At 44.6% G+C, this 25836-nt stretch overlaps 1 protein-coding gene across 1 annotated transcript in view; it reads left to right on the top strand.

Moving 5' to 3' along the window:
* Window positions 1–23225: 23225 nt before the first annotated feature.
* LOC142760395 (uncharacterized) overlaps window positions 23226–25836 on the top strand; it is a 44689-nt gene continuing 42078 nt past the window's right edge. Inside the window, exons 1-2 of the mRNA XM_075863580.1 lie at window positions 23226–23254; window positions 23766–23804. Coding sequence (XP_075719695.1) covers window positions 23226–23254; window positions 23766–23804 — 68 coding nt within the window. The remainder of the gene's footprint in view (window positions 23255–23765; window positions 23805–25836) is intronic.

The following is a 25836-nucleotide window of genomic DNA, read 5'->3' on the forward strand; positions in this document are numbered from 1 at the left end:
ATTCAGCTTGGACCCCCTACTCCTTCTCAACAGCACTAGACCCCTGCGCACACCTTACCCAGCCACCTTGCACGACAGACCCCATGAATGCCTCCACAGTATAATGCCTCCCATAGCTGACCCCACAGTATAATACCCCCATAGCTGCCCACACAGTGTAATGCCACATAGATGCCACCACACAGTATAATGCTCCCCATAGCTGCCTCCACAGTATCATGCCCCCCCCGTGTCTGCCCCCACAGTATATTGTGACCCATAGCTGCCCCATACAATATAATGCCCCCCATAGAGTATAATGCACTCCATACAATATAATGCCCTATACAGTATAATGCCCCCTATTGCCGCCACATACAGTATAATGCCCCCATATAGTATAATGACACCCATAGCTGCCCCATGCACTATAATGTCCATTATAGTATAATGCCCCATAGCTGTCCCATACAGTATCATGCCCCCCATTGCTGCCACATACAGTATAAAGCCCTCATAGCTGTCCCATACAGTATAATGCCCCCATACAGTATAGTGCCCCCATACAGTATAATGCCCACCATAGCTGCCACATACAGTATATTGCCCCCATACAGTATTTTAAGCCCCCTTATAGCTGCCCCATACAGTATAATGCCCCCAATAGCTATCCCATACAGTATAATGCCCTCCATATAGTAAAATTCCCCCTTAGCTGTCCTATACAGTATAATGCCCCCATACAGTATAATGCCCTCCATTGCTGCCACATATAGTATAATGCCCCCATACAGTATAATGCCCCCTATAGCTGCTCCGTGCAGTATATTGCCCCCATACGGTATAATGCCCACTATTGCTGCCCCATTCAGTATAATTCCCCCATACACTATAGTGCCCTACATAGCTGCCACATACAGTATAATGCCCTATACAGTATAATGCCCCCTATATCTGCACAGTACAGTATAATGCCCCCCATAGCTGTCCCATACAATATAATGCCCCATACAGTATAATTCCCCCCTTAGCTGTCCTATACAGTATAATGCCCCCATACAGTATTATGTCCTCCATTACTGCCACATACAGTATAATGCCCCCATACAGTATAATGCCCCCCTATAGCTGCCCCATATAGTATAATGCTCCCCATACAGTAGATTGCCCTCCATAGCTGCCACATACAGTATAATGCCCCCCTTAGCTGTCCTATACAGTATAATGCCCCAATACAGTATAATGCCCCCTTAGCTGTCCTATACAGTATAATGCCCCACACAGTATAATGCCCCCCTTAGCTGTCCTATACAGTACAATGCCCCAATACAGTATAATGCATCCTATAGCTGCCCCACACAGTATAATTCTCCCCATACAGTATAATGCCCTCTATAGCTGCCACATACAAAATAATGCCCACATACAGTAAAATGCCACCTTTAGCTGTCCTATACAGTATAATGCCCCCCATACATTATAATGCCCCCCATACATTATAATGCCCCCATAGAAGTCCCATACAGAATAATGCCCCCCATACAGTATAATGCCCTTTCAGCTGTCCTATACAGTATAATGCCCCCATACAGTATAATGCCCCATATAGCTTCCCCATAGATTATAATGCCCCCATAGCTGTTCCATACAGTATAATGCCCCCATATAGTATGATGCCCCCTCAGCAGCTACCATATGAGCCCCCCTCCCATACCCAGTATAATGCCCCCATATGTACATACCTAATAGAAAAATAATAACATAATTACTTACCTATCCCCATTCCCACGATGGGTGGAGAATCCTTCTCCTCCGGTCTGTGCTGTGAGTGACTCACTACATCGCGCCTGCCTGCGCCGAGCCGCTCGCGGCACAGTGAATACTGGAGCAGGACTCCAGCATTGCACTGAACTGTATTTGCGTCCTGAGGACGCAAATACAGTTGGAAGAGCGGTCAGCACTGGGTGGCAACAGGGCCCTGCGGGCTCCACAGGCTTGGGGGCCCGGTCGCAGCTGTGACCGATGCGATCTCTATAGCTACGCCACTATACAGATACATATATAGGCACTTAGACACACACACACACACACACACACACAAAGACACACAAAGACACACATACCCACATACTGGAATTTATACACACACAAACACTCAGACTCACAGACAAATGGAGGCACCAACAACAGACAGACTGAGCACTCACATCTCCTTCCTCACAGGCTTCTTGCAGGTCGGGCTATGGGCAGAGCTAACTGTGCCTCGGACACCACATCCTTGCCAAATATGATAGATGATTTTTTTGGTAGGTTTCAGTTTTGTTATTCTAACTGGATTTGTATTTTCTCTTCCAGGCCATCAGGATATGGAGATGATCCTTTTTGGATTACCCTTGAGGAAATACCGTAAGTCTGTAGAACAAAAAGGATTATATTTTTCCTGTCAAAATGACGGACACTTCGGCGGAACCCAGCTGACCCATTAAAAGTCAATGGCGTCTGCAGGGCACCACTGGTATTCTTAGTGCAATAGATCCAGCATGGTGGTATTATTCAGTCACTACATGGTGGTATTATTCAGTCACTGCATGGTGGTATTATTAAGTCACTCAATGGTGGTATTATTCAGTCACTGTATGGTGGTATTATTTAGTCACTGTATGGTGGTATTATTCAGTCAGTGAATGGTGGTATTCAGTCACTGTATGGAGGTATTATTCAAATACTGTATGGAGGTATTATTCATTGACTGTATTGAGGTATTATTCATTGACTGTATGGAGCTACTATACAGTCACTGTATGGTGGTATTATTCACTTACTGTATGGAGTTATTATTCATTTACTGTTTGGAGCTATTATTCAGTCACTGTATGGTGGTATTATTCAGTCAGTGTATGGTGGTATTATTCAGTCACTACATGGTGGTATTATTCAGTCACTGCATGGTGGTATTATTAAGTCACTCTATGGTGGTATTATTTAGTCACTGTACGGTGGTATTATTCAGTCACTGTATGGAGGTATTATTTAGTCACTGTATGGAGGTATTATTTAGTCACTGTATGGTGGTATTATTCAGTCACTGAATGGTGGTATTATTCAGTCACTCTATGGTGGTATTATTCAGTCACTGTATGGAGGTATTATTCAGTTAGGCGGAATTCACACGACAGGGTTTCCCGGCCGGGTGCCGGCCGTTTATAAATCGGCCGGCACCCGGCTGCATTAGGAACAATAGACCCCTAATGGGGCTATTCACACGACCAATTTTTTGACGGCCGGGACATGCCCTATTTTCGGCCGGGTACCCGGCCGCCCGGCTCCCATAGAAGTCTATGGGGCCGAGTCTACCGTCGCACGCGCACTCTCTCTCCTCCTCCTCACAGTGTAGAGTGCAGAGGAGGAGGTTCTTTTTTTGCTCCCTGTAGGAGTCGAAATCCCCAATCCCCGGTCGGGGATTCCGCTACAGGAGAAGTGCGTGACTACACTGTCCATATATGGACACAACGAAGTCACTCACTTCTGCAGCGGAATCTCCCGACTCTATGGCCGGGGATGCCTCTACAGGAGAAATAAGTGACTACACTGTCCATATATGGACACAGCGATGTCACTCACTTCTGCAGCTGAATCCCCGACTCTATGGCCGGGGATTCCGCTACAGGAGAAGTGAGTGACTACACTGTCCATATATAGACACAGCGATGTCACTCACTTCTGCAGCGGAATCCCCGACTCTATGGCCGGGGACTCCGCTACAGGAGAAGTGAGTGACTACACTGTCCATATATGGACACAGCGATGTCCCTCACTTCTGCAGCGGAATCCCCGACTCTATGGCCGGGGATTCCGCTACAGGAGAAGTGAGTGACTACACTGTCCATATATGGACAGTGACGTCACTCACTTCTGAAGCGGAATTCCCGACCTGTGGCAGGGATTTCCTCTCCAGGAGAAGTCAGTGACTCCACTGTCCATATATGGACATCAAAGTCAGTGACTTCTCCTGGAAGGGGGGGATGGGTGCAACCTACAGGGGGCTGTGTGGCATCACCTACAGGGGACTTGGTGGCATCACCTACAGGGGGCTTGGTGACACCACCTACAGGGGGCTTGGTGGCACCGCTTGCAGGGGGCTGGGTGGCATCGCCTACAGGGGGCTGGGTGGCATCGCCTACAGGGGGCTGGGTGGCATCGCCTACAGGGGGCTGGGTGGCATCGCCTACAGGGGGCAGGGTGGCATCGCCTACAGGGGGCAGGGTGGCATCGCCTGCAAGGGGCTGTGTGGCATCGCCTGCAGGGGGCTGTGTGGCATCCCCTACAGGGGGCAGGGTGGCATCGCCTACAGGTGGCTGTGTGGCATCGCCTACAGGTGGCTGTGTGGCATCGCCTACAGGTGGCTGTGTGGCATCCCCTACAGGGGGCTGGGTGGCATCACCTACAGGGGGCTGGGTGGCATCACCTACAGGGGACTTGGTGGCATCACCTACAGGGGACTTGGTGGCATCACCTACAGGGGACTTGGTGGCATTACCTACAGGGGGCTGTGTGGCATCACCTACAGGGGGCTGTGTGGCATCACCTACAGAGGGCTGTGTGGCATCACCAACAGAGGGCTGTGTTTCATCACCAACAGGGGGCTGTGTGGCATTACCTACAGGGGGCTGGGTGGCATTACCTACCAGGCGGGCTGTGGCATTATCTACAAAGGGCTGTGTGGGGCAAAAAATTGAAATGAAATTCATCCGATTTTAAAACGGACAGGGAAAAAAACGGATGCAAATCGGGTCCAAATCGGCCGGTAAAAACGGCAACTCGGCCCGGAACGGATGCAAACCGGATGCAAACCGGCCGGGAAAATCGGCCAAAAACGGCCGATTTTCCCGGCCGACACTCGGACCCTGTCGTGTGAATGAGGCCTTAGTGTATGGTGGTATTATTCTGTCAGTGTCTGCAGCTATTATTCAGTCAGTGTAGGGTGGTATTATTCAGTTACTGTATGGTGGTATTATTTAGTCACTGAATGGTGGTATTATTTAGTCACTGTACGGTGGTATTATTTAGTCACTGTATGGAGGTATTATTTAGTCAGTGAATGGTGGTATTATTCAGTTACTGCATGGTAGTATTATATAGTCACTGTATAGAGGTATTATTTAGTCAGTGAATGGTGGTATTATTCAGTTACTGTATGGTAGTATTATATAGTCACTGTATGGTGGTATTATTCAGTTACTGTATGGTGGTATTATTCAGTCACTGTATGGTGGTATTATTTAGTCACTGTATGGTGGTATTATTTAGTCACTGTATGGAGGTATTATTCAGTCGGTGTATGGTGGTATTATTCAGTTACTGCATGGTAGTATTATATAGTCACTGTGTGGAGGTATTATTCAGTCAGTGTATGGTGGTATTATTCAGTTACTATATGGTGGTATTATTCAATTACTGCATGCACACCTTACCCAGCCGCCTTGCACGACAGACCCCATGAATGCCTCCACAGTATAATGCCTCCCATAGCTGACCCCACAGTATAATGCCCCATAGCTGCCCCTACACGGTATAATGCCCCCATAACTGCCCACACACAGCATAATGCCCCCATAGCTGCCCACACAGTGTAATGCCCCATAGATGCCACCACTCAGTATAATGCCCCCCATAGCTGCCTCCACAGTATCATACCCTCCATGGTTGCCCCCACAGTATATTTCGACCCATAGCTGCCCCATACAATATAATGCCCCCATAGAGTATAATGCACTCCATACAATATAATGCCCCATACAGTATAATGCCCCCTATTGCCGCCACATACAGTATAATGCCCCCATACAGTATAATGACACCCATAGCTGCCCCATGCACTATAATGTCCAATATAGTATAATGCCCCATAGCTGTCCCATACAGTATCATGCCCCCCATTGCTGCCACATACAGTATAAAGCCCCCATAGCTGCCACATACAGTATAATGCCCCCCTTAGCTGTCATATACAGTATAATGCCCCCATACAGTATAATGCCCCCCTTAGCTGTCCTATACAGTATAATGCCCCACACAGTATAATGCCCCCCCTAGCTGTCCTATACAGTACAATGGCCCCATACAGTATAATGCATCCTATAGCTGCCCCACACAGTATAATGCTGTGTATGTAAGTGTTTTACTGTGTGTTTACTAGTGTATGTAAACCTACTACACTGTGTGTTAGCTCAAAAAATGGCGACACACAGTGTAGGAGGTTTGACCGTTCAATCCCCTCGTTTCTCCCGGAACTAGCCAGGATAAAGGAGGGGGGATTCTGAGAGCTCACTAGAGCGAGTGAGTTTTCTCAAATTTTGCAGCATAAAGCAATGTGGTTGCTTTACCACATGCAATACTGCAATTTTGGGAATTGCTCCATCTAGTGACCAGCACTGGGAAATATTATAAATTAGAATCTAATTTATAATATTTCCTGACTCGTGAAAAAAATTAAATAATTAGAACAATGTTTAATCACCTATACACTAATTGTTTAACTAAAAAAAAACAACATTTTTTTCTAGCGTCACATTCCCTTTAACAGAGGCAGAGAGAAAGCAGACCTGGGGGCCTTTATTAGGGCCCTGGGCTGCCATGACAACCATCAGCACCCTACGATCGCGTTGTGGGAGGAAGACGAGGTGTCGGACGGGGCCATTGCGATCGCTGTTCCTGGCCGTTAGTACTGGGTGTCAACTGTAATACACAGCTGATACCCACAGCATATGGAGTGGGCTCAGCGCGTGAGCCCCCTCGATACATCACCTTCAGCCCCACGACGTGCTATTACGTTGTGCTGCGCAAAGGGGTTAATACCATAGACCACAAAGGAAGATACCCCTTCACTACCTGGAATTTAACATTCGATGGCCTATTCTTAGAATATTTGATCTGTGTGGGTCTGACCGGGGTCTAATCTGCACAGAAACGGCCCTGTACATATGAGTATGGCTATGCCTTACAGGAAGGAGATGCCTTGAGCTGTAGTACCAGGCACAGTAGATCATATGGACGAGCCCCTGTGCCTGAGTAAACAGTAAACCATATGCAACGTTCCTGATAAGGACGGCTGTACTTGATAGAGCCGATGTCCCTCGATTGGTGGTAGTTTTAAAGTTTGGGGCTCCACGAATCAAACCGTAATGACATAACTGTATGGTGATGTGGGGGTATTATTCAGTTAGTGTATGGTGGTATTCACTGTATGGGGGTATTATTCAGTCACAGAAAGCAGTAGGCATTGATAGTAATGAAAAATGCTTTTGCCTCCTGGGGTGTGGAGGCTTTATGAAAAAATGTTCTAGACACAACCCTGTTTTTATGTAGGATCCCTTTTGACATCACCACTCACGTTTTCCCATCAGGCAATCAAAGCCCAGGGAAAATATACCATATATAAAAGCTGCAATCTGATTGGTTGCTATGAGAAACTCCTCCTCCTTGTATCGACTGTTTCGTATATTATAACAGAGAACAATAGTATATTTTATATTCCTTTCAAGAACAATTATGTGTAATATTGGTATTTTTTTTATTTCTTAAACAGTTGGAGGAAGAAAGTTGAGGAGACGGAGGTGTATTTCTGGTAATTATCTTATTGAATAATGAGCCTATTTCTCTAGTGTTGGATATAGGAATCTTCCATGTAGATGATATATGAGTAATCCCGGGGTGAGTGCTAATATGTCTACATAAAGGACGATAATACGGTATCATCTATGGGAATATATATATATATAGATTCCATTATTTAAGTGTGTTTATCTAGGAGAGACATATTATACTAGTATAGAAAGCTCGTTACACGGGTTTGCTAGTAAAAGGAATGATAAGTATTTATAATTGTGCTCTTTGAGAACGACGTTCTTCATTACAGGGTCGTCTTACTTCAGGGTTTTGCCTTCTTAACGCCTTGTTTTGGGAAGTGGTTTCTCGTTGTTCCTGGCGTTCCTCTGCACTCATAGTTGCTCTTCTTATTCTCTGAGCCAAATATATATATATATATGATGATTATCAGCATTGTGCCTTTTATAAGTGAGCATGATCACACGTAGCAGCTGAGGGACAATCCTGATAATCAATATATATTATTGGATAACTCTAATGTAAAGAATTGTGTCCTGGTATTTTTTTTTGAGATATGGGAATTGCATGCACAGTAATTCCTTAACCCCTTAAGGACGCAGCCTAGTTTTGGCCTTAAGGCTCAGAGCCCATTTTTCAAATCTGACATATTTCACTTTATGTGGTAATAACGTCGGAATGCTTAAACCTACCCAAGCGATTCTGAGATTGTTTTCTCGTGACACATTGGGCTTCATGTTCGTGGTAAAATTTGGTCGATATATTCAGTGTTTATTGGTGAAAAATTGCAAAATTTAGAGAAAATTTTGAAAAAATTGCATTTTTCAGAATTTAAATGCATCTGCTTGTAAAACAGACGGTTATACCACCCCAAATAGTTACTAGTTCACATTTCCCATATGTCTACTTTAGATTGGCATCGTTTTTTGAACATTCTTTTATTTTTCTTGGACGTTACAAGGCTTAGAACATAAACAGCAATTTCTCATATTTTTAAGAAAATTTCAAAAGCCTTTTTTTTAAGGTACCTCTTGAGTTCTGAAGTGGCGTTGAGGGGCCTATGTATTAGAAACCCTGATAAAACACCCCATTTTAAAAACTAGACCCCCTCAAAGTATTCAAAACAGCAGTTAGAAAGTTTTTTTTAACCCTTCAGGCATTTCACAGGAATTAAAGCAAAGTGGAGGTGAAATTTGCAAATTTCATTTTTCTTGCTGAATTTCAATTTTATTCATTTTTTTTTCTGTAACAAAGAAGGTTTTACCAGAGAAACACAACTAAATATGTATTGTCCAGATTCTGCCGTTTTTAGAAATGTCCCACATGTGGCCCTACTGCGCTCGTGGACTAAAAGACAAGCCCTAGAAGCAAAGAAGCACCTAGTGCATTTTGAGTCCTCTTTTTTATTAGAATATATTTTAGGCAGCATGCCAGGTTTGAAGAGGTGTTGAGGTGTCAAAACAGTAGGAATCCCCCAATAGTGACCCCATTTTGTAAACTACACCCCTCAAGGAATTCATTTAGGGTTGTTGTTACCATTTTGACCGCACATTTTTTTCACAGCACGTATTTGAATTGGGCTCTGAAATGAAAAAAATGTCATTTTTTCCAATAAAATGTCATTTGTGATCAAAATTTCTTATTTTCACAGGGAACAAAATACCCCATTTTGTTGCCCAATTTGTCCTTAGTGTGGCAGTACCCCATTTGTGGTGATAAACTGCCGTTTGGGCCCATGGGAGGGCTCAGAAGGAAAGGAGCGCTATATGTTTGTTAGAGTCCAGATTTTGTTGGATTGGTTTTCGGGTGCCATGTCGCATTTGCAGAGCCTCAGAGGTATCAAAGCAATGGAAACCCACCAAAAGTGACCCCATTTTGGAAACTACACCCCTCAAGGAATTCATTTATGGTTGTTGTTAGCATTTTGACCGCACAGTTTTTTCACAGCACCTATTTCAATTGGGCTGTGACATTAAAAAAATGTCATTTTTTCCAATAAGATGTAATTTTTTACCAAAATTTCTTATTTTAACAGGGAACAAAATACTCAATTTTGTTGCCCAATTTCTCCTGAGTGCATCAATACCCCATTTGTGGCAATAAACTGCCGTTTGGGCCCATGGGAGGCCTCAGAAGGGAAGGAGCGCTGTGTGTTCTTTGGAGTACAGATTTTGCTGGTTTGGTTTTCGTGTGCCATGTCGCATTTGCAGAGCCCCAGAGGTATCAAAGCAATGGAAACCCACCAGAAGTGACCCCATTTTGGAAACTACACCCCTCAAGGAATTCATTTATGGGTAATGTGACCATTTAGACCCCATAGTTTCTTCACAGAACTTATTTGAATTGGGCTGGGAATTTAAAAAATATATATTTTTTCCAATAATATGTCATTTTAGCTCAAAAATTCTTATTTTCACAAGAAATAAAATACTCAATTTTGTTGCCCAATTTGTCCTGAGTGCGGCAATACCCCATTTGTGGTGATAATCTGCCGTTTGGGCCCATGGGAGGGCTCAGAAGGAAAGGAGCGCTGTGTGTTCTTTGGAGTACAGATTTTGTTGGATTGGTTTTCGTGTGCCATGTCACATTTGCAGAGCCCCAGAGGTATCAAAGCAATGGAAACCCACCAGAAGTGACCCCATTTTGGAAACGACACCCCTCAAGGAATTCATTTATGGGTAATGTGACCATTTAGACCCCATAGTTTCTTCACAGAACTTATTTGAATTGGTCTGGGAATGAAAACAAAATTATTTTTGTCAAATAATATGTAGTTTTGGCTGAAAATTTCTTATTTTCACAAGAAACAAAATACCCCATTCTGTTGCGCAATTTGTTCTGAGTGCCGCAATACCCCATTTGTTGTGATAAACTGCCGTTTGGGCCCATGGGAGGGCTCAGAAGGAAAGGACCACCATTTGGCCTACTCGGGATTTTCTAGTGCGAAGTCATGTATGCAGAAGCCCCTGAGGTACCAGTACAGTTGAAACCCGCAAGAAGTGACCCCGTTTTAAAAACTACACCCTTAAGGCATTCATCTAGAGGTGTAGTGGCCATTTTGACCGGAGACCTACACCCCATAAACTGTAATGTGGGTTCTCCCGGGTATGGCAATACCCTACATGTGGCTGTTATCAGCTGCCTGGACACACAGCAGGGCCCAGAGGGGAAAGACTAGGGGGGATAAGCTGTGCGGAGTGCATCAGGGTAAGTAAAATTGGGGTAAATTATAAACCAAGGGATGTATGATAAATTTTAAAACACTTTCATACAGAGCTCTGGTTATTCGGGACACGTGTCACATTGATATATTGTGTCCTCCCTTATCCCCCTCTTATAGCAGACTTTGCACCTCTTTTGACTTTTTCCCTTCTTGCCAGTTTGGGGAACTTCCCCTGGAAAGTGTTGCCCTGGTACGATGCGTGTGGGCTCGCTTCCAGAAGTACTGGGTGCCCCCCCTTCTTGGTCCCTAAAGATTAGGTTCTTGATAATCACCTCTTGAAATTCCAGGAAAGTTCCCGTCTGGCCTGCACATCGACGTAGCACGTACGCATTGTACAAAGCCATCTATATGATGTTCCCGGCCAGCTTCTTATACCACACCGCATGGCGCTCTAGGGCTTCAGGATTTGATCTTACAAGTCCATCACTCCCATGTACCTATTGTAGTCCAGGATGCAGTCTGGTTTGGGGGTGGCCTTTCCTTCATATATCCTAAACCTGTAGGTATACCCTGATGCACTCTCACAGCTTATACATCTTCACGCCATACCTTGCCCTCTTACCCGGCAGGTACTCGCGGAATTGAACCCTCCCTTTAAAATGTACCAGGGACTCATCAATAGAAATACACTTCTCGGGGGTGTATGCTTGGGAAAACCGGGCACTGGAACGGTCTAATAAGGGTCTCCGTTTAGACAAACGGTCAAAACTGGGGTAATCTCGGGGTGGGCACGGCTCATTATCAGTATAATGTAAGAAGCGAAGTATTGCCTCATTTATTTATTTTTTTAGGTTCCAGTTCAGTTCTGAAGTTGCTTTGAGGGGCCCATATATTAGAAACCCCTATCAAATACCCCATTTTCGAAACTAGACCCCTCAAAGTATTCACAACAGCATGTAGAAAGTTTATGAACCCTTTAGGTGTTTCACAAAAATTTAGAGCAAAGTAGAGGTGAAATTTACATTTTTTTTTTGTCAGAAAATCCTCTTTATACCATTTTTTTTATAACACAAAAGGATTTATCAGAGAAACACAACTTAATACGTATTGCCCAGATTCTGCAGTTTAGAGAAATATCCCACATGTGGCCCTTGGGCGGTAATGGACGGAAGCATCGGCCTCAGAAGCAAAGGAGCACCTAGTGGATTTTGAGGCCTCTTTTTTATTAGGCACCATGTCCGGTTTGAAGAGGTCTTGTGGTGCCAAAACATTGGGAACCCCCCAAAAGTGACCCCAATTTGGAAACTAGACCCCTTGAGGAATCCATTGTAGTTTTCTTGGGGTGCATGCGGCTTTTTGATCAGTTTTTATTCTATTTTTAGGTGGCGTGGTGACTAAAAAACAGCAATTCTACTATTGTTTTTTTTTCGGTTTTTTTTACAGCGTTCACCGTGCGCTATAAATGACATATTCACTTTATTCTGCGGGGCGATACGATTACGGCGATACCAGATGTTTATAGTTTTTTTTTATGTCTTATGGCGTTTGCACAATAAAATACGTTTTGTAAACAATCATTCACTTTTTGTGTTACCTTATTCTAAGAGCCATAACGTTTTTATTTTTCAATCAATAAAGCCGTGCGAGGACTTATTTTTTGCGTAACGAACTGTAGTTTTGATCAGTACCATTTTTAGGTACATGCGACTTTTTGATCTCTTTTTATTCCATTTTTTGGGAGGTGAAGTGACCAAAGAATTGTGATTGTGGTTCGGTTTATTATTATTTTATTTTACGGCGTTCACCGTGCGGGATAAATAATGAAATAATTTTGTAGTTCAGGCCGTTACGGACGCGGCGATACCAATTATGTATAGTTTATTTGTTTGTTTATATATTTTTATTAATAATAAATGACTGATAAGGGAAAAAGGGGGATTTTTACTTTTATTACTTTTAAATCTTTTATTTTCTAATTTTTACACATCTTTTTTTAACTTTTTTTTCACTTTATTACTTTGTCCCACTAGGGGACTTGAGGGCAGGAGGCTCTGATCGCTATTCTAATACACTGCACTACATGCGTAGTGCAGTGTATTAGAACTGTCAGCTACTCACTGACAGCAAGCATAGTGGGTCCTGACGTTGTCAGGACCCACTAGGCTTCCGTCTATGGCATATAGTGCAGTGTATTAGAACTGTCAGCTACTCACTGACAGCAAGCATAGTGGGTCCTGACGTTGTCAGGACCCACTAGGCTTCCGTCTATGGCATAGCCGGACGCCATTGTTTGGTGTCCGGTTGCCATAGTCACCATCGCCGGCCGCTATCGCGTAGCAGGCCGGCGATGGCAGCTTAACCCCTAAAAAGCCGCGATCTCTATAGAACGCGGCTTTTAAGGGGTTAATCAGCGGGGACACAGCGATCGGTCCCCGCTGTAGGAGCTGTGACAGCTGCTGAACAAGACGGCAGCGTCACAGCTCCTGTATGTGTCGGGAGGACGGCCGAAACGGCCGTTACTCCCGAGACGTACTATTACGGCATGGAGCGCGAACGATACAGCTGCCATGACGTAATAGTACGTCAAGGAGCGGGAAGGGGTTAATTACTCCTAAAAATAAGAAAATCTTCAATCAAATCAAAAATGATTGACAAAAATCTAGATTTTATTTTTTGGGAAAAATCGACCAGCTCTACACCCAGTGATAACTCTGAGTACAGATAATGTAGATGTTACATGCAGTCCTATGTAACACCACAGATAACACAGTGATAACGTTCTGAGTACAGATAATGTAGTAGATGTCACCTGCAGTCCTATGTAACACCACAGATAAGACACATTGATAACTCTTAGTACAGATAATGTAGATGTTACATGCAGTCCTATGTAACACCACAGATAAGACACAGTGATAACTTTCTGAGTACAGATAATGTAGTAGTGTCACCTGCAGTCCTATGTAACACCACAGATAACACACTGTGATAACTCTTAGTACAGATAATGTAGTAGTGTCACCTGCAGTCCTATGTAACACCACAGATAACACACAGTGATAACTCTCTGAGTACAGATAATGTAGTAGATATCACCTGCAGTCCTATGTAACACCACAGATAACACACAGTCATAACTCTGAACACAGATAATGTAGTAGATGCACACACAGAAATATATACACTTACAGATACAGGGGCGTAGCTAAAGGGCCCTGGAGCAAAAATTCAGCTTGGACCCCCTACTCCTTCCCAACACCACCAGACCCCTGCGCACTCCTTACTCAGCCGCCTTGCACGACAGACCCCATGAATGCCTCCACAGTATAATGCCTCCCATAGCTGACCCCACAGTATAATGCCCCATAGCTGCCCCTACACGGTATAATGCCCCCATAACTGCCCACACACAGCATAATACCCCCATAGCTGCCCACACAGTGTAATGCCCCATAGATGCCACCACACAGTATAATGTTGCCCATAGCTGCCTCCACAGTATCATGCCCCCCCATGGCTGCCCCCACAGTATATTGCGACCCATAGCTGCCCTATACAATATAATGCCCCCCATAGAGTATACTGCACTCTATACAATATAATGCCCTATACAGTATAATGTCCCCTATTGCCGCCACATACAGTATAATGCCCCCATACAGTATAATGACACCCATAGCTGCCCCATGCACTATAATGTCCAATATAGTATAATGCCCCATAGCTGTCCCATACAGTATCATGCCCCCCATTGCTGCCACATACAGTATAAAGCCCCCATAGCTGTCCCATACAGTATAATGCCCCCATACAGTATAGTGCCCCCATACAGTATAATGCCCACCATAGCTGCCACATACAGTATATTGCCCCCATACAGTATTTTAAGCCCCCTTATAGCTGCCCCATACAGTATAATGCCCCCAATAGCTATCCCATACAGTATAATGCCCTCCATATAGTAAAATGCCCCCTTAGCTGTCCTATACAGTATAATGCCCCCATACAGTATAATGCCCTCCATTTCTGCCACATACAGTATAATGCCCCCATACAGTATAATGCCCCCTATAGCTGCTCCGTACAGTATATTGCCCCCATACGGTATAATGCCCCCTATAGCTGCCCCATTCAGTATAATTCCCCCATACACTATAGTGCCCTACATAGCTGCCACATACAGCATAATGCCCTATACAGTATAATGCCCCTATATCTGCACAGTACAGTATAATGCCCCCCATAGCTATCCCATACAATATAATGCCCCATACAGTATAATTCCCCCCTTAGCTGTCCTATACAGTATAATGCCCCCATACAGGTATTATGCCCTCCATTACTGCCACATACAGTATAATGCCCCCATACAGTATAATGCCCCCTATAGCTGCCCCATACAGTATAATGCTCCCCATACAGTAGAATGCCCTCCATAGCTGCCACATACAGTATATTGCCCCCTTAGCTGTCCTATACAGTATAATGCCCCCATACAGTATAATGCCCCCCTTAGCTGTCCTATACAGTATAATGCCCCACACAGTATAATGCCCCCCTTAGCTGTCCTATACAGTACAATGCCCCCATACAGTATAATGCCCCCCTTAGCTGTCCTATACAGTATAATGCTCCCCATACAGTATAATGCCCTCTATAGCTGCCACATACAAAATAATGCCCACATACAGTAAAATGCCACCTTTAGCTGTCCTATACAGTATAATGCCCCCCATACATTATAATGCCCCCTTAGAAGTCCCATAAAGTATAATGCCCCCCATGCAGTATAATGCCCCCTCAGCTGTCCTATACAGTATAATGCCCCATATAGCTGCCCCATAGATTATAATGCCCCCCATAGCTGTTCCATACAGTATAATGCCCCCCATATAGTATGATGCCCCCTCAGCAGCTACCATATGAGCCCCCCTCCCATACCCAGTATAATGCCCCCATATGTACATACCTAATAGAAAAAAACATAATTATTTACCTATCCCCATTCCCATGATGGGTGGAGAATCCTTCTCCTCCGGTCTGTGCTGTGAGTGACTCACTACATCGCGCCTGCCTGCGCCGAGCCGCTCGCGGCACAGTGAATACTGGAGCAGGACTCCAGCATTGCACTGAACTGTATTTGCGTCCTGAGGACGCAAATACAGTTGGAAGAGCGGTCAGCACTGGGTGGCAACGGGGCCCTGCGGGCTCCACAGGCTTTGGGGCCCGGTCGCAGCTGCGACCGATGCGATCTCTATAGCTACGCCTCTATACAGATACATATATAGGCACTTAGACACACACACACACACACACACACGCACACACGCACGCACACACGCACACACACACACACACACACACACACACACACACACACAAAGACATACATACCCACATACTGGAATTTATACACACACAAACACTCAGACTCACAGACAAATGGAGGCACAAACAACAGACAGACTGAGCACTCACATCTCCTTCCTCACAGGCTTCTTGCAGGTCGGGCTGTGGGCAGAGCTAACTGTGCCTCGGACACCACATCCTTGCCAAATATGATAGATGATTTTTTTGGTAGGTTTCAGTTTTGTTATTCTAACTGGATTTGTATTTTCTCTTCCAGGCCATCAGAATATGGAGATGATCCTTTTTGGATTACCATTGAGGAAATACCGTAAGTCTGTAGAACAAAAAGGATTATATTTTTCCTGTCAAAATGACGGACACTTCGGCGGAGCCCAGCTGACCCATTAAAAGTCAATGGCGTCTGCAGGGCACCACTGGTATTCTTAGTGCAATAGATCCAGCATGGTGGTATTATTCAGTCACTACATGGTGGTATTATTCAGTCACTGCATGGTGGTATTATTAAGTCACTCTATGGTGGTATTATTTAGTCACTGTACGGTGGTATTATTCAGTCACTGTATGGTGGTATTATTCAGTCACTGTATGGTGGTATTATTCAGTCACTGTATGGTGGTATTATTCAGTCAGTGTATGGTGGTATTATTCAGTCACTGTATGGTGGTATTATTCAGTCACTGTATGGTGGTATTATTTAGTCACTGTATGGTGGTATTATTCAGTCAGTGAATGGTGGTATTCAGTCACTGTATGGAGGTATTATTCAAATACTGTATGGAGGTATTATTCATTGACTGTATGGAGGTATTATTCATTGACTGTATGGAGCTACTATACAGTCACTGTATGGTGGTATTATTCAGTCAGTGTATGGTGGTATTATTCAGTCACTGTATGGAGGTATTATTTAGTCACTGTATGGAGGTATTATTTAGTCACTGTATGGTTGTATTATTCAGTCACTGTATGGTGGTATTATTCAGTCACTGAATGGTGGTATTATTCAGTCACTCTATGGTGGTATTATTCAGTCACGGTATGGAGGTATTATTCAGTTAGGCGGAATTCACACGACAGGGTTTCCCGGCCGGGTGCCGGCCGTTCATAAATCGGCCGGCACCCGGCTGCATTAGGAACAATACACCCCTAATGGGGCTATTCACACGACCAATTTTTTGACGGCCGGGAAAACCAGCCGTCAAAAAATGGGACAAGCCCTATTTTCGGCCGGGTACCCGGCCGCCCGGCTCCCATAGAAGTCTATGGGGCCGGGTAATACACGGCCATCACCGGAATATGTCCTGAGTGATGGCCGGGTCTACCGTCGCTCGCGCACTCTCTCTCCTCCTCCTCACAGTGCAGAGTGCATGTGAGGAGGAGGAGGAGGGTCTTTTTTTGCTCCCTGTAGGGGAGGGGATTGGGGATTCCGCTACAGGAGAAGTGCGTGACTACACTGTCCATATATGGACACAGCGAACTCACTCACTTCTGCAGCGGAATCCCCGACTCTATGGCCGGGGATGCAGCTACAGGAGAAGTAAGTGACTACACTGTCCATATATGGACACAGCGATGTCACTCACTTCTGCAGCGGAATCCACGACTCTATGGCCGGGGATGCCGCTACAGGAGAAGTAAGTGACTACACTGTCCATATATGGACACAGCGATGTCACTCACTTCTGCAGCTGAATCCCCGACTCTATGGCCGGGGATTCCGCTACAGGAGAAGTGAGTGACTACACTGTCCATATATGGACACAGCGATGTCACTCACTTCTGCAGCGGAATCCCCGACTCTATGGCCGGGGATTCCGCTACAGGAGAAGTGAGTGACTACACTGTCCATATATGGACAGTGACGTCACTCACTTTACAGGAGAAGTGAGTGACTACACTGTCCATATATGGACACAGCGATGTCACTCACTTCTGAAGCGGAATTCCCGACCGGTGGCAGGGAATTCCTCTCCAGGAGAAGTCAGTGACTCCACTGTCCATATTTGGACATTGAAGTCAGTGACTTCTCCTGGAAGGGGGGAATGGGTGCAACCTACAGGGGGCTGTGTGGCATCACCTACAGGGGACTTGGTGGCATCACCTACAGGGGACTTGGTGGCATCACCTACAGGGGGCTTGGTGGCACCACCTACAGGGGGCTTGGTGGCACCACCTACAGGGGGCTGGGTGGCATCACCTACAGGGGGCTGGGTGGCATCACCTACAGGGGGCTGGGTGGCATCGCCTACAGGGGGCTGGGTGGCATCGCCTACAGGGGGCAGGGTGGCATCGCCTACAGGGGGCAGGGTGGCATCGCCTACAGGATACAGGGTGGCATCGCCTGCAGGGGGCTGGGTGGCATCGCCTACAGGGGGCTGGGTGGCATCACCTACAGGGGGCAGGGTGGCATCGCCTACAGGGGGCAGGGTGGCTTTGCCTGCAAGGGGCTGTGTGGCATCGCCTGCAGGGGGCTGTGTGGCATCGCCTACAGGGGGCAGGGTGGCATCGCCTACAGGTGGCTGTGTGGCATCGCCTACAGGTGGCTGTGTGGCATCACCTACAGGGGGCTGGGTGGCATCACCTACAGGGGGCTGGGTGGCATCACCTACAGGGGGCTGGGTGGCATCACCTACAGGGGGCTGGGTGGCATCACCTACAGGGGACTTGGTAGCATCACCTACATGGGACTTGGTGTCATCACCTACAGGGGACTTGGTGGCATCACCTACAGAGGGCTGTGTGGCATCACCAACCACAGTGGGCTGTGTGGCATCACCAACAGGGGGCTGTGTGGCATCACCAACAGGGGGCTGTGTGGCATTACCTACCAGGGGGCTGTGGCATTATCTACAAAGGGCTGTGTGTGGCAAAAAATTTAAATGAAATTCATCCGATTTTAAAACGGACAGGGAAAAAAACGGATGCAAATCGGGTCCAAATCGGCCGGTAAAAACGGCAACTCGGCCCGGAACGGATGCAAACCGGATCCAAACAGGCCGGGAAAATCGGCCAAAAACGGCCGATTTTCCCGGCCGACACTCGGACCCTGTCGTGTGAATGAGGCCTTAGTGTATGGTGGTATTATTCTGTCAGTGTCTGCAGCTATTATTCAGTCAGTGTATGGTGGTATTACTCAGTTACTGTATGGTGGTATTATTCAGTCACTGTATGGTGGTATTATTTAGTCACTGTATGGTGGTATTATTTAGTCACTGTATGGAGGTATTATTCAGTCAGTGAATGGTGGTATTATTCAGTTACTGCATGGTAGTATTATATAGTCACTGTATGGAGGTATTATTCAGTCAGTGTATGGTGGTATTATTCAGTTACTGTATGGTGGTATTATTCAGTCACTGTATGGTGGTATTATTTAGTCACTGTATGGTGGTATTATTTAGTCACTGTATGGAGGTATTATTCAGTCACTGTATGGAGATATTATTCAGTTACTGCATGGTAGTATTATATAGTCACTGTATGGTGGTATTATTCAGTCACTGTATGGTGGTATTATTTAGTCAGTGTATGGTGGTATTATTCAGTCACTGTATGGAGATATTATTCAGTTACTGCATGGTAGTATTATATAGTCACTGTATGGAGGTATTATTCAGTCACTGTATGGAGATATTATTCAGTTACTGCATGGTAGTATTATATAGTCACTGTATGGTGGTATTATTCAGTGACTGTATGGTGGTATTATTTAGTCACTGTATGGTGGTATTATTTAGTCACTGTATGGAGGTATTATTCAGTCAGTGTATGGTGGTATTATTCAGTTACTGCATGGTAGTATTATATAGTCACTGTATGGAGGTATTATTCAGTCAGTGTATTGTGGTATTATTCAGTTACTATATGGTGGTATTATTCAATTACTGCATGCACACCTTACCCAGCCGCCTTGCACGACAGACCCCATGAATGCCTCCACAGTATAATGCCTCCCATAGCTGACCCCACAGTATAATGCCCCATAGCTGCCCCTACACGGTATAATGCCCCCATATCTGCCCACACACAGCATAATGCCCCCATAGCTGCCCACACAGTGTAATGCCCCATAGATGCCACCACTCAGTATAATGCCCCCCATAGCTGCCTCCACAGTATCATACCCCCCATGGCTGCCCCCACAGTATATTGCGACCCATAGCTGTCCCATACAATATAATGCCCCCATAGAATATAATGCACTCAATAACAAATGGAGGCACAAACAACAGACAGACTGAGCACTCACATCTCCTTCCTCACAGGCTTCTTGCATGTCGGGCTATGGGCAGAGCTAACTGTGCCTCGGACACCACATCCTTGCCAAATATGATAGATGATTTTTTTGGTAGGTTTCAGTTTTGTTATTCTAACTGGATTTGTATTTTCTCTTCCAGGCCATCAGGATATGGAGATGATCCTTTTTGGATTACCCATGAGGAAATACCGTAAGTCTGTAGAACAAAAAGGATTATATTTTTCCTGTCAAAATGACGGACACTTCGGCGGAGCCCAGCTGACACATTAAAAGTCAATGGCGTCTGCAGGGCACCACTGGTATTCTTAGTGCAATAGATCCAGCATGGTGGTATTATTCAGTCACTACATGGTGGTATTATTCATTCACTGTATGGTGGTATTATTAAGTCACTCTATGGTGGTATTATTTAGTCACTGTACGGTGGTATTATTCAGTCACTGTATGGTGGTATTATTCAGTCACTGTATGGTGGTATTATTCAGTCACTGTATGGTGGTATTATTCAGTCACTGCATGGTGGTATTATTAAGTCACTCTATGGTGGTATTATTTAGTCACTGTACGGTGGTATTATTCAGTCACTGTATGGTGGTATTATTCAGTCACTGTATGGTGGTATTATTCAGTAACTGTATGGTGGTATTATTTAGTCACTGTATGGTGGTATTATTCAGTCAGTGGATGGTGGTATTCAGTCACTGAATGGAGGTATTATTCAGTCACTGCATGGTGGTATTATTAAGTCACTCTATGGTGGTATTATTTAGTCACTGTACGGTGGTATTATTCAGTCACTGTATGGTGGTATTATTCAGTCACTGTATGGTGGTATTATTCAGTAACTGTATGGTGGTATTATTTAGTCACTGTATGGTGGTATTATTCAGTCAGTGAATGGTGGTATTCAGTCACTGTATGGAGGTATTATTCAAATACTGTATGGAGGTATTATTCATTGACTGTATGGAGCTACTATACAGTCACTGTATGGTGGTATTATTCAGTTACTGTATGGAGTTATTATTCATTTACTGTTTTGAGCTATTATTCAGTCACTGTATGGTGGTTTTATTCAGTCACTGTATAGAGGTATTATTTAGTCACTGTATGGAGGTATTATTCTGTCACTGTATGGAGGTATTATTTAGTCACTGTATGGAGGTATTATTTAGTCACTGTATTATTCAGTCACTGTATGGTGGTATTTTTCAGTCACTGAATGGTGGTATTATTCAGTCACTCTATGGTGGTATTATTCAGTCACTGTATGGAGGTATTATTCAGTTAGGCGGAATTCACACGACAGGGTTGCCCACACACAGCATAATGCCCCCATAGCTGCCCACACAGTGTAATGCCCCATAGATGCCACCACACAGTATAATGCTCCCCATAGCTGCCTCCACAGTATCATACCCCCCATGGCTGCCCCCACAGTATATTGCGACCCATAGCTGCCCCATACAATATAATGCCCCCATAGAGTATAATGCACTCCATACAATATAATGCCCCATACAGTATAATGCCCCCTATTGCCGCCACATACAGTATAATGCCACCATACAGTATAATGACACCCATAGCTGCCCCATGCACTATAATGTCCAATATAGTATAATGCCCCATAGCTGTCCCATACAGTATCATGCCCCCCATTACTGCCACATACAGTATAAAGCCCCCATAGCTGCCACATACAGTATAATGCCCCCCTTAGCTGTCCTATACAGTATAATGCCCCCATACAGTATAATGCCCCCTTAGCTGTCCTATACAGTATAATGCCCCACACAGTATAATGCCCCCCTTAGCTGTCCTATACAGTACAATGCCCCCATACAGTATAATGCATCCTATAGCTGCCCCACACAGTATAATTCTGTGTATGTAAGTGTTTTACTGTGTGTTTACTAGTGTATGTAAACCTACTACACTGTGTGTTAGCTCAAAAAATGGCGACACACAGTGTAGGAGGTTTGACCGTTCAATCCCCTCGTTTCTCCCGGCACTAGCCAGGATAAAGGAGGGGGGATTCTGAGAGCTCACTAGAGCGAGTGAGTTTTCTCAAATTTTGCAGCATAAAGCAATGTGGTTGCTTTACCACATGCAATGCTGCAATTTTGGGAATTGCTCCATCTAGTGACCACCTCTGGGAAATATTATAAATTAGAATCTAATTTATAATATTTCCTGACTCGTGAAAAAAATTAAAAAAATTAGAACAATGTTTAATCACCTATACACTAATTGTTTAACTAAAAAAAAACAACATTTTTTTCTAGCGTCACATTCCCTTTAACAGAGGCAGAGTGAAAGCAGACCTCGGGGCCTTTATTAGGGCCCTGGGCTGCCATGACAACCATCAGCACCCTACGATCGCGTTGTGGGAGGAAGACGAGGTGTCGGACGGGGCCGCTCCCTCTCTTTAAACTTTTTTTTTTACCGCAGCATTTGACGGTTTACACGGCCAGGAACATTGCGATCGCTGTTCCTGGCTGTTAGTACTGGGTGTCAACTGTAATACACAGCTGATACCCACAGCATATGGAGTGGGCTCAGCGCGTGAGCCCCCTCGATACATCACCTTCAGCCCCACGACGTGCTATTACGTTGTGCTGCGCAAAGGGGTTAATACCATAGACCACAAAGGAAGATACCCCTTCACTACCTGGAATTTAACATTCGATGGCCTATTCTTAGAATGTTTGATCTGTGTGGGTCTGACCGGGGTCTAATCTGCACAGAAACGGCCCTGTACATATGAGTATGGCTATGCCTTACAGGAAGGAGATGCCTTGAGCTGTAGTACCAGGCACAGTAGATCATATGGACGAGCCCCTGTGCCTGAGTAAACAGTAAACCATATGCAACGTTCCTGATAAGGACGGCTGTACTTGATAGAGCCGATGTCCCTCGATTGGTGGTAGTTTTAAAGTTTGGGGCTCCACGAATCAAACTGTAATGACATAACTGTATGGTGATGTGGGGGTATTATTCAGTTAGTGTATGGTGGTATTCACTGTATGGGGGTATTATTCAGTCACAGAAAGCAGTAGGCATTGATAGTAATGAAAAATGCTTTTGCCTCCTGGGGTGTGGAGGCTTTATGAAAAAATGTTCTAGACACAACCCTGTTTTTATGTAGGATCCCTTTTGACATCACCACTCACGTTTTCCCATCAGGCAATCAAAGCCCAGGGAAAATATACCATATATAAAAGCTGCAATCTGATTGGTTGCTATGAGAAACTCCTCCTCCTTGTATCGACTGTTTCGTATATTATAACAGAGAACAATAGTATATTTTATATTCCTTTCAAGAACAATTATGTGTAATATTGGTATTTTTTTTTATTTCTTAAACAGTTGGAGGAAGAAAGTTGAGGAGACGGAGGTGTATTTCTGGTAATTATCTTATTGAATAATGAGCCTATTTCTCTAGTGTTGGATATAGGAATCTTCCATGTAGATGATATATGAGTAATCCCGGGGTGAGTGCTAATATGTCTACATAAAGGACGATAATACGGTATCATCTATGGGAATATATATATATATAGATTCCATTATTTAAGTGTGTTTATCTAGGAGAGACATATTATACTAGTATAGAAAGCTCGTTACACGGGTTTGCTAGTAAAAGGAATGATAAGTATTTATAATTGTGCTCTTTGAGAACGACGTTCTTCATTACAGGGTCGTCTTACTTCAGGGTTTTGCCTTCTTAATGTTTTGGGAAGTGGTTTCTCGTTGTTCCTGGCGTTCCTCTGCACTCATAGTTGCTCTTCTTATTCTCTGAGCCAAATATATATATATATGATGGTTATCAGCATTGTGCCTTTTATAAGTGAGCATGATCACACGTAGCAGCTGAGGGACAATCCTGATAATCAATATATATTATTGGATAACTCTAATGTAAAGAATTGTGTCCTGGTATTTTTTTGGGGATATGGGAATTGCATGCACAGTAATTCCTTAATTACTCCTAAAAATAAGAAAATCTTGAATCAAATCAAAAATGATTGACAAAAATACAGATAATGTAGATGTTACATGCAGTCCTATGTAACACCACAGATAACACAGTGATAACTTTCTGAGTACAGATAATGTAGTAGTGTCACCTGCAGTCCTATGTAACACCACAGATAACACACTGTGATAACTCTTAGTACAGATAATGTAGTAGATGTCACCTGCAGTCCTATGTAACACCACAGATAACACACAGTGATAACTCTCTGATTACAGATAATGTAGTAGATATCACCTGCAGTCCTATGTAACACCACAGATAACACACAGTGATAACTCTCTGAGTACAGATAATGTAGTAGATATCACCTGCAGTCCTATGTAACACCACAGATAACACACAGTCATAACTCTGAACACAGATAATGTAGTAGATGCACACACAGAAATATATACACTTACAGATACAGGGGCGTAGCTAAAGGGCCCTGGAGCAAAAATTCAGCTTGGACCCCCTACTCCTTCCTAACAGCACCAGACCCCTGCGCACACCTTACCCAGCCGCCTTGCACGACAGACCCCATGAATGCCTCCACAGTATAATGCCTCCCATAGCTGACCCCACAGTATAATGCCCCATAGCTGTCCCCACACGGTATAATGCCCCCATAACTGCCCACACACAGCATAATGCCCCCATAGATGCCACCACAGTGTAATGCCCCATAGCTGCCACATACAGTATAATGCCCTCCTTAGCTGTCCTATACAGTATTGCGACCCATAGCTGCCCCATACAATGTAATGCCCCCCCATAGAGTATAATGCACTCCATACAATATAATGCCCTATACAGTATAAAGCCCCCTATTGCCGCCACATACAGTATAATGCCCCCATACAGTATAATGACACCCATAGCTGCCCCATGCACCATAATGTCCAATATAGTATAATGCCCCATAGCTGTCCCATACAGTATCATGCCCCCCATTGCTGCCACATACAGTATAAAGCCCCCAAAGCTGTCCCATACAGTATAATGCCCCCATACAGTATAGTGCCCCCATACAGTATAATGCCCACCATAGCTGCCACATACAGTATATTGCCCCCATACAGTATTTTAAGCCCCCTTATAGCTGCCCCATACAGTATAATGCCCCCAATAGCTATCCAATACAGTATAATGCCCTCCATATAGTAAAATGCCTCCTTAGCTGTCCTATACAGTATAATGCCCCCATACAGTATAATGCCCTCCATTTCTGCCACATACAGTATAATGCCCCCATACAGTATAATGCCCCCTATAGCTGCTCCGTACAGTATATTGCCCTCATACGGTATAATGCCCCCTATAGTTGCCCCATTCAGTATAATTCCCCCATACACTATAGTGCCCTACATAGCTGCCACATACAGTATAATGCCCTATACAGTGTAATGCCCCCTATAT

The sequence above is a fragment of the Rhinoderma darwinii genome, chromosome 4 (assembly GCF_050947455.1).
Source record: "Rhinoderma darwinii isolate aRhiDar2 chromosome 4, aRhiDar2.hap1, whole genome shotgun sequence".
Taxonomy (NCBI): Eukaryota; Metazoa; Chordata; class Amphibia; order Anura; family Rhinodermatidae; genus Rhinoderma; species Rhinoderma darwinii.